The 11,092-nt window shown below is 36.9% G+C and overlaps 1 protein-coding gene across 1 annotated transcript in view; it reads right to left on the minus strand.

Moving 5' to 3' along the window:
• The window catches only part of MALRD1 (MAM and LDL receptor class A domain containing 1), a 234,883-nt gene extending 224,884 nt beyond the window's left edge, over positions 1-9,999 (minus strand). The window contains exons 1-5 of the mRNA XM_048323783.1: positions 9,939-9,999; positions 9,236-9,376; positions 5,144-5,238; positions 4,901-5,062; positions 773-866 (exon numbers count right to left, since the gene is read on the minus strand). Coding sequence (XP_048179740.1) covers positions 773-866; positions 4,901-5,062; positions 5,144-5,238; positions 9,236-9,376; positions 9,939-9,999 — 553 coding nt within the window. The remainder of the gene's footprint in view (positions 1-772; positions 867-4,900; positions 5,063-5,143; positions 5,239-9,235; positions 9,377-9,938) is intronic.
• Between the last annotated feature and the right edge of the window lie 1,093 nt (positions 10,000-11,092).

Genomic DNA, 11,092 nt, shown 5'->3' on the forward strand with positions numbered 1-11,092 from the left:
TACACACAAAACCAACCATGCAACCTAGCTTGGTCTGTGTCAAACATTGCTTTCCATATCTCAAGTTAAGTTTAAAGTCTAAACCCTCTGTGCCCATGCCAAGAATAAGAGAAAGGAAAACAAAGGAGGTGCTTTGAATCAGGACTGCCCTCACCTGAGGCTGTGACATAGGTGCCACAGGGCAGTACTCTTGTGTAATACAGAGCAGCAAGCAACTTAATTTATGCTAGGATGGGTAGTGTTCCTTTTCCATGAAAATACATTGGGTTGAAAAGGGAAATAGGAAATGTTTTGCTAAAGAATCCTGGCATGCAGGGATGGTCTGACTGCAGAGATGACCAGCCTGACATTACAGCTCTTGGATGTAGCAGAGCAGAACAGCATAACCCCACCTCACAGCTGAGGATCAGGACCTTTGCGCATTTAGAAATACACAAGTGCCTTGGGAATCTTCCTAGTCAGCTCCAAAGCTTTGCCTGAGCTGGCTGAACACATCAATTCTTCTGCCAAAAACAGTAGATCTTTTTTGCCCGCTAAGCCCTACATTTATAATGTATCAGATTTCTTAAAGTATTTATTGTCTTTCTTTGTAACTGTGTTTAGATGTGAGAAGACAGATGATTGTTTAGGGAAATTAAAACGAGCCAAATGAAACCACTTACAGCGTTAAGAAAGCCCTTGAACAACAAAAGGCTTTCCATTGTTTCTTCTTTTCTAATCCAAGGAAAAGACAAAGTACAATGACCTACTCCTGAAAAGCAGGTATTCTTACCACATGCCAAAGAACATCCTTCACTGAAGGTAATATCATCAATGGCAACAGTTTCACCTTTTGTCTGGGTCTCCACCATCCCCCAAAAGATAACCTAAAGAGATGAACAGCAAATCAACAAGAAACGGAATTTACCAGTGTCACAGAAAAAAAAAAAGAGCACACAGTATATGCCAGTCTAGCCCATGGAGTTTCTATTGGAAATAAGAGAACTCTAATCACACATTTAACAATTTTGAAGGATTACCATCCTGGCTTTTTCATACATCCGTGGCTTATTCACACAAGCACAGATATGTAGTCCAATCATCTAACTCAAGATTAAAGTAAAATTCAACAGGAAGGATCTGAAAATCACAATAAAATGCCTTAAAATCTAAGCAAGGATCGTGACAATTAAAGAATAAAACACAAAGGATTTTGTGTTTTATCAAGTCATTATTCAAGGAGAGACTATAAATGTGAACAATTTCTGGTTGATTTCAGAATTTCTCAGAAACCTGGAGGAAAGTCACAGCAAAAAAACACCATTATTCAGAAGTCTTTAATCAAGTTTTTAGCAAAAAGAAACCTTGAGGAGTACTTGGTCGACCATTATTCTGCTCTAATGTTACAACAGTGATATTTGTTTTCCCTACCAAAGTCTTCTATACAGAAAAAATTACAAATATTTTACATTTCCATCTTAAGGGCAGATTTCAATCCACATTTGTAAATGTACAGACTGTCACAGGTTTTCTGCAGTGGTGTACAAGGGAACTGACTGATCAGTCACAGTGCTTGGGAAAACACAACAAGAAAACATACCAATCAAAACAACCCAACGAATCAATCTTATGAATAACATTCCTTAAATTATTCCCTAGCCACAGCTAGGGATGACACAGCTCCAGAATTTTCCAGAGTCTTGGAGGCACAATCTACCTAGAGATACATTCTAGCTCTTAATAAGGAATTCACAGTGTTAGCAATAATTTTTCAAATATTTCCTTGAGAGTTCAGAAACAATGTTGTGCATAGTTTAACATATTGATGCAGAAAACCTATAAATTATCAAAAATTGGGTTTTTCACTGTACAAGATGACACAACTTATCCAATTATATGACCATTATGTTATGAGTGGGAATTGTTTTGAGGGGTGTAACCTTTTGTCTTTTGTTCGTTTCTCTGAAGCTGCAGTTGGCTTGCACAGGAAGAATGGCAGCCATATCCCATTCAAAAATATGTTTATATAAATGAAATGCAGCATCATGGAAATTCACTCATTTGATTTAGTTCAGAGAACAGTATTTTGAATTCCTGAATTCTGCTGCAATGATATGTGCAGTTAATGTGTACTTTCATGACATCCCCACTAGAAGGACAAAAAGTGTATTTATATTTTCTGTTTCTATCATTACATGATTTCAGATAAGTTTCTAAAACAATATAGTGCACTGTTTTATAATTAGAAAGAAGAAACAAGAAATATTATTTAATATCAAGGATTTGACAAATATTTCACCTTTGCAGAGTGCTGTTTCATTGTGAACTCAAAATTCAGTTATTAATAGCTTCGTTTTTAATGTATATCTTTCTGTAGCTTGCAGATGGGTTTTCAAAGATTTTATTATATAGTGAAACAAAGTGACTTAGACAATGCTAAAGAGGGACTAGCTCACTTTGCTGGTCCAAAATCAGAGGCTGCTTCAAGGTCATATTCCATTATAGCCCATTAAGTCTGTATGAACTTGTGTTTCCCCAAAACTCATGAACAGTCTCTCAACTTCCCCAATTCCAGAAGATAATATTGCTAGATGCCTCCAGCTGCTCTTGTATCTAAAAAATATTATACAGGCTTTACTGGTGCAGATGCCCAGCTGACCCCCGCTGAGTTCAGTCTAATACCAACCAAACAGACTCACACCCAAGTTTACTCCAGCAAGGAATCATTCTGTTTTCTTTCTCATACAAAGTCTAGAGTTCCTTAAGCTCACAAGTCAATAACAAAAAGAGTCTACTTAGTGGCACTTTTTGCTCATATCTGCAATGATCTATATCTATGCAATATCTGTGAGCACCAGAACAAATTAACTTTGCGGCCCCATTAGTGGGATGAAAGTTCTAGGTGGACTGTAGGTGGGATCAAACACAAGCTGGACTGACTCCACAGTGCAGCCACAGGGACAGATTGCCAGCACAGCAGCAAAGCACAAGGTAGAATAGGAATCAAGCACAAAGACAGAAATGAACCCCAAGCCTAGAACCCTTTCCCTTAATGAATTCTAGGAGACAGAAATTTGTTCTCAGTAAATAAGAGGAAAAGTAGCTTAGAAGAAAAAATCATGACACAGTTCTACAAAACCCAGCCAAAACAGACATACTGAGTTTGCTACTTGTTCAGTAGCTAAATCACTGACAATCTTTTTATTTCAGAATTCCAAAAAATGGAGATTTTTAAGTGCCAACATGAAATTCTGTAACCCATAAATATAATCCAGACTCTTAGTAGGAAGAGACTTAAGTGTTAAACAGTCAACATCAAAATGAGCAAAGAAAATAAGCAGTGGAGGTTCAGAGATTGATTTTAACTAACATCTCACTTCAAAAATATTTGTAAAATTGACAAAAGTATTAAAGCACCCTATTTCAAAGTGATTTGTACATCCAAATAAAAATTATGTCTCCCATCATTTTTTTTCCATAGAAACATTAATAATCAAAATTTTGTCTTGAAAAATGCCACAGGTATCCCTGTAGGCTAAGTATCTTGTCATATAAAAGAACAAGTGCAAAAGGGCAAGTGAGTTGCACTCAGTTCTATGACAGTGACATCTTGCATGTATTCACTGGAGCAAAATGTGCAAACAAAGAAGAAAATTTGCTCAGCTTCAGACTCTAGGTTTTGTGAGGGGCTGAGCTGTATTTCTTAAACTAGTTGTAATGATTACTGCACTAAGTTTGACACCTGCCTCTTTAAAGCTGGACTCTGCCCATCAGTTCACTTGATAGAGGCCAAAGGATAACCAGGTTTGCAAGCAATGATCTAATTAGGATTTGACCTAGCAATTCAGAGGAAGTAGGTGCCATATTATATTAACCATTCCCGGACTCGGTCAATTTTCCAAATAATATGAAGCATGAAAAAAATAAATCTAGAAGTAAACCCTTCCAGTACAACCTCAGATTGCTATATATACTCTCCTATCAGGTAGAGGTAAGTTATTGACCAATACCAGCACTGATACTTGGGTTGAGTTGGGTACGGGTATTTTGAAATAGACATTCTCAGAAGGGTTGAGCAGGCCAGTATTACTTCAAGCATCAAGATCCTGTTGGATGCTTTAGCACAATATGCAAGTCAAGTAATTATGTTACTCATTTGGTGTATTGAAATGAGGTTGTGCTGCTATGCCTTCAGGTTTGTATGCTAAGCAACTTCACAGTAACTGCTGTAGCAGGAAAGGCCTCTCATTTTCTGCTCTGCTCCCCACCTTCTCTCCAGTATTACACATGACAGAGAGTGTACATCACCCACAATATTACAGCCCTAAGTTACATTTACTATGCTAATGTGCTCTGTAAATGCACATGTAATAACATTTAAATAGCTTATGACATTTGCATTGCTCTTCAGTAGCTTTGAGCAAAATAAAACCGCACACATGTGTTCTGTTACAAAGGCCCAAAGCTGCAATTAATAGTTAAGTACTGTGTTTGGCACCTGCAGCACCCCTATAGAAAAAAGTACCTCATAGTATAAAATGCTGTTTCCCATACAAATGAAACCTTGAGTTTATCAGTCCCGTTAGGCTGCGGCTAAGAGAATACTGTATTGAAAGTTAAGATCAGAAGTATATCACCTCTATGGGCTGGTAGATAATTTATGGCTCAATGAGACTGACTTTTATTTAAGACACATGCACAGTTCAAGCAAAGTTTGATATTAGTTTTAACACCATTAAGAGATAAGGACAAGCTGCATCTGCTAATGCAAACTATGATCTTCAAAATGGCTTTTTTCTTGTTTACCTCATGATAGTGCTGTCTTTCCATTTACAAAATATTTAGTGCTGACCTATTAAAAAGGCCCACAGTTTATAACCCATTTAAGAAGTCTCCTTTACAGCAACCTCAATTTACTAACCTGATACTTTTCGGTGCTATTGATTGTGATGTTATTTACATTCCACTGATTTCGTAGTTCTCCAGACACTTGCCAAATATTTGTAATGGTATCTTCAGAGTGCTTTTGAAGCCCCACCATCAATGCTCCACTCATTTGACTGACCCAATAATGAAATCTAATCTAGGAAAAATAAGAACATCTGATTATTCTAGGGAAATACTACGGCAAAGAATGTAATACAAGGACTGTGTATTAAAATACCTGGCAAATGTGTTCTTCATCAGTTGGAAGGAAAACATTTGTCCTTAAAGTTGCAGAAGATGATTGCATTTCAGAGGACAATGAGAGGAAATAAGCTATTAAAAGGAATAAAAAGAGAAAATTTAGAAGCTTGGAAAAAAAAATCAACAACAAAACACGAAGAGCAATATGCACAGGTATAAATTAATAACCAAAAAGCCAGCTAGAATTGTTTCCTCGGAAAAGATTAATAGCACTTGTAGCCATTGTGTTCCAAGCTTTTTTTCATGTTCAATATTGTCATGGTATTGCTCCATGTTCCAGCCAAAATTTTAAGTAGGATTCCAAAATGTTTCATGTGGTGATGGCTTGAATACTCAACTTGGAAGTGCAAAATTTTGGGACAAAGTGAGACTAACTCAGAAAGCTGATCAAAGACTTTAAACTCCAACTATTGAATAGATAACATATTTCATGCCTAAACATCAAACTGCCATAAGCAACAATACACATTTATCATGACAATTCAGGTCTCTGAGGAGATGGTGGAACATGGGAGAGAAGACTGTGGTGTGTTTATAGGTTCTGCTGGTGTTCAGATAGGTGTCTGGTTTCTGGCTGCTGGGAAAATTCCCTCACTGCAGAGAGAAGGTTGTGGTATCCCTGTACACATTCCCAACATAAAAAGCTGTCTTCAGAATTTCAAAGCTACCATTAAAGGTACCATTATCTTTCATTTACAAAACAAGCCCTTGCTTCACTTGAAAGTCTAACAGCTCAAGAGGAGTCAGTGAACCATGGTTGTTGTCCTGACCTTTGATTGATTGTGTATCTTCCTAAAAATATTGTTTCAGGTCTTATGAAAGATGGAAGGCAACCACCCTTTTTTAGGATATCAAACACTGCAAGTCAAAATTTGGCTCTTCCTGAACATGAAGATTTCAGAGATGTTAGATGTTAAAGGATGCAAGAGGAAATATAAAGAATAGAAAAAGACTCAATCTATTTTTAATCCTTTTTCTTCCTTTCTCTTCTCCTTCCCAAACTCCAAACAATGTCAAGTAAACTGTTGTCCTCTGACATTAACATTCTAATGAAAGGAGGAAGATGAAAGAGAAAAAAAGCCAAGTGGGACTTGGAATTTAAAAAAAAGGATTAAAAAAAAAAAAGGAATAAAAAAAATCATAAAAATAAAGACTATTACATTAACAAAATATTAGAGGATAAATCAAACCATCTAAATACTTAATTTATTAAACTACCCACCTTGACCTCTCATCCTTATGTGGAACTGGAAAGCCCCTGATGAAGCACCACCAGCCCAGCTCAGGTCTGGAGCCAGCTGAGCAATCCCACAGAGGAGCATTTTGCAGCCTGATACCAGGGCAATGGCCATGCTGCCCCCAGGTTTTAGACCTTTCCTGACTGCTCAGACAGCACTTTCAGAGCCTGCCAGCTGCAAGGATATTGTTCCTACCCACAACAGATGGCTTGGTGCCTCTGCAGAGCCCTGTGCCTGACTTCAATCTGTTCCATTGGATGTTAGCTTCCATGAAATTTTGAAACTTTTCTTTTAGTTCTCCGAAAATAAATGTGTCTAAGAGTTAAAAATATATTTTTCACTGCCACAGGATTTTTTACACAGATGGGGCAGAAATAGTAATTTTAAGAAATTCTTTGAACATTCATCTCACATTGGACCTTTGCATAGAGAGTAGTTTCAGCTAGCAAAATCAGGTTGTGTTTTGGTTTGGGTTTTTTTCAAAGTAGTTGTCACTGGTCTGCTCAATTACTTTTTCAGTGAAAAAAAAAAGAGCCGTGAGAGACTGACCTAAAGAAATGTTTTGGGTTCTACTAAATACATACATAAATCTTCAAAGGAGTTAAATTTACCAAGGGATCTTTGCTTTTCTGCTAGAGTGTATGTATTATCCTGATGGCAGGAAGTCTTCCCTTTAACACTTTGCCACAGAGCATACTCTGCTCACTTGTCACAATAGAGAATCATTTCTGGGTTTTAAGCAGGATACAACATAAAACTGATTACATAGGCTGTTGAGTCACCAGCAGTGGGAAAACTTGACTCACTGCCATAAGAAGATAAATATTTCCTAGGCGATTAGAACCGGCATTTAGAAAATGAAAGTACAGTTCAGACATTCTCCAGGTAGAAAAATAAAAGCAAATTAATAAAATATATTTAAATCTCCTTAGCTATTCAGTTCACAGATCTGAGTACACAGCCTCTCAGAAAGCTGAATAGCTGCAAGTATTCAAGCTTCCTGCTACCTGAATAAAATAACTTAGATCAACATGACGACTGGACAATTCAGACCTGGCAGACACAACAGTGACTGAATGCCCAAAACAAGTAAATGTGAACATACAGGTGACTGAACAGTTTGTTTTGTCTATAACAAACACTTCAGTTGATGATTCTCAATCTTTTGGTAGCTTTGGCTGTCTATATAAGTAAAATTTTCCGTTCCCCACTAGTTTTTTGCAAGATAAGTGTAACCTATTTTATGGTTATAGGAGCATTTTTCTGGCCTTTGTTATGTCCTGATGTGGTGTGTACTAGCAATCATGCACAAATCCTAGAAACTTCAACTACAGCAAGACTGTTGTCTGGCTAACCTGTTTAGATTCCAGCCAAGAGTTTGCTACATTTGTATTCCATGGTACTTTTGGGTTTTTTTAATGTGTTTCTTGATCAGAAGTGTTTTATTATTTTAAACTATTTCACAACTTGCATACTTGAAACAAAGCTTAAGTTTATGAAAAAGGTTTGGCAGCTGCTCATATTTTTGTGCTCGTATCAGTTTAAATCAATGCTTATTCAAGAGCAACCTTATGTTTGGAAGCATAATACTCACAGCAGTGCTTCTGTGATACACACAAGCAAAACTTGAAGTTGCTAAAACCATACCACATGTATAAAGTTTCCTAATTGCAGAGTATCATGAGAGTTAGCCACTGTGAAATGAGAACTTGAAGTGATCAGAAGGAAAAGGTAGAGTGGGGTTTTTTGTTGTTTTTTTCAATAAAAATGTTTAAACTTGGGTTCCATTTTCATCTGCTGATTTCTAAGCAAGTTTTCCCTTCATTCACCTTGAAACCACCAGTTTATACTCATCAGGTCAGGGAACTTCTACCTGTTTGGTACCTTATGCAATGTGTAAGAGATGCTACTTTAGAACAGTGCAGATTTCCACGCTCCCAGATCATCACAGTTTGGGAAAAAGATGTAAAGCACGTGGGCTAATGACAACAACACTTGCATCCCACATAGGATTATCTTCTTGTACCTGCTCCAACACCGCATGCCTGCCTCCGGGTGCTCACACTGAGGGCTGCCAAAGCACTGCTTGTGCCCAGGAGAGATGAGAGGGTGTGGGTGGAGATGAAGGGAAAGAGAATAACAAAAAATATGGAGAACTAAACAGTTATTGTATTACAGTACGTATTACAGAAGGAAAAGCAGGATTAATTTGGCCATAGGACAAGTATAAAGGGTATGTTCTGTCTGAGAACAGAGAAAAGGAATTAGTTGAGAGATAGTCTTCAAGGCAAAGTAGAATTGTAAGAAGATTTAGAAAGAAGCTCAGAAGCTCTGGCTCAAAGACAGACTATCAAAGCTTATTCTGTCTCCAGATATAAAGTCTTCCTCTCTCAAAATATTTGAAACAGTAATATTAGCCACAGATAATAGATATACAATCCAGGCATTTACCAGTCCAAGAAAACATGAAAATATGTCTCAAAATTTCTAAACTTTGCAATCATCAAGACTGAATTTATAACCCAGTATCTCCAAAACAAGTAAAGATCACTCTGCTAGATAAGCACATCTTTTGAAATGGATTATTTACTCCTCTATGATAATGAGAATTGCTTACTGGAATACTGTCTTTCCCCATCCCCCCCCCCGCCCCTCAAATTCTGGATTATTGTATTTGCAATCACCTAACAACGTAAGACATAACTGCTCAGAAAATACATAGCTGAATATAATTCAACTATCAAGAAATTAGCAAAATGTAGCAAACTAAATAGAAAACTACATAATTTGTAAGAGTCCGTGGCTTCCTCAAAGAACATGAGGAGTCTTACCACTCTCATTCCCACTGTGGTCAGAATATGGTGGTCCCATGCCAGATTGGCCATTTCTTCTTATCCAGACAGGATGTAAATTGAATTCAGGAAGAGCTTTGCACAGATTGGTTTCAAAATCACACTTGTCCCAGGAGGAACCTGAATTGAAGAAAACAAACAAAAAATTAAAAGCTTAAAAACAGAAGCAAAAGAGTATTTTTTCACCATCACTTGCTGTTTAATTAACACACAGAAACACTCTGAACAGGGCCTGAGAAAAAATCATGAACAAAGAAACAGCACAGTGGAAGAGAGACAAGTGGGAATGAAAATGAACATTGGAAAAAAACCCCAAACAAAGAACCAAGTCCTTCCTTCACCAAACCAAATCCAAACTCATCTGCTTATATTTTATTACTATAATATATGCTCTTCTCATCACAAATGTGTGTGTAGTTACCTTTTTGTAGGAAACTCTCCAAGCTAGTATAGTTTATATGCAGAGACTGTTCTTAAAATACACTGCTGCTCTAAGGAAAAGAATTTGTCCAGAGTTCTTGCATAGAAAAACAAAGACTTAACATCAGGATGTAATCAGATAGCAATTTTTTTGTATTCCACATCATTAAAACAAGAGATTAAATGAGTCCTCAGAACCCAGTTTGGTGTACGAGTTCATTCAGGCAATTTGAGGAGGGTATGTGACCAGATAAATAATTACTTCCTGGGATGGAGGGACAGATTTTGGTTTCTGCACGGGTGTCAAAAAGCTCTTTATGCATCATATCCAAGCTGAATGAAAGTGCCTGGATGTGCTTGACAGGCTAGATATCCCCATTCCTTGAAGAACTTATTGTGGTGGTGGAAGGATTTAATTAAAAAAAAGAAAGTCTAAGTAGAGGCAGCTGTAAAGAGCAAACTTTTTGCAACTTCAGCCCAAGCAGGGTGGCCAGTATGTGGTTCTGTCTCTGGATTTCATGTCCTGTGTGGAAACTTTCTGTTTCCCTGCCCTTTGTCTTACACAGCAGAGGAAAATGGGTTAAGACCCTGCCTTCTAATTGGGATTCTGGTTAGACACAAGAACTACAATGACTTCACACTCCCTCTCAAATTGGTGCTTGCTCCAGGCCCCAGCTAATGCCTTTGGTCTAGTCTGTATTATCACAGTTCTCTAGGCATTTTAAATAAAGTTGCAACTGCAGCATTTATAGTCACACTATGATGTTCAATTTCATGACTTTCATATTCATGTCAGTTTACTGCAACTATTAATTACAAGGTGAGAGAGGAGAAAACAGAAATAATTCACACAAGCATTCCAGACTCAAGTTAATGTGCAGATTGGCTGAATCATCAACCAAATTTTTATTGATGCTTTTATTCCTTGGATGTTTAAGTGGCTAAAAAGCATGTCAGATGTTCATCAAAAGCACAAACACTGCTGAAGCATATCTGCTTCACATTGCATGAAATGAACTAAATCATCTTCAGTATTTCTTCAGGAATTTTCTCATACCTGAAAAAACAATTGCAAATTAATATGCATGAAATAGCAAGAATTATACCCTTTTAAATTAATTTTTAGGTTTTAAATTAAAAATTAATCATCATTATTTTCCAAAGCAATATTCATTTTCACAGAAAATATAACTTCAAAGCAAACCAATGTAAATTTGCTGGAAGATAGATTTACAAAGGTAAAGTCACTGCTTAGAGAGGAAAAGTTCAGAAGGATGAAATGTGTGGGATTTTTTAGACAACTTTTGCTGAATTTCCTGTGAGCAAAAAAATTATCTAAAATAACCTCTACAAAAAAATTCCAAGTGTTCCAGGAAGAGACTACAGTTAAACATTCTATTTTAAGTGTGTGTGTGT

The sequence above is a fragment of the Corvus hawaiiensis genome, chromosome 1 (genome assembly GCF_020740725.1).
Source record: "Corvus hawaiiensis isolate bCorHaw1 chromosome 1, bCorHaw1.pri.cur, whole genome shotgun sequence".
NCBI lineage: Eukaryota > Metazoa > Chordata > Aves > Passeriformes > Corvidae > Corvus > Corvus hawaiiensis.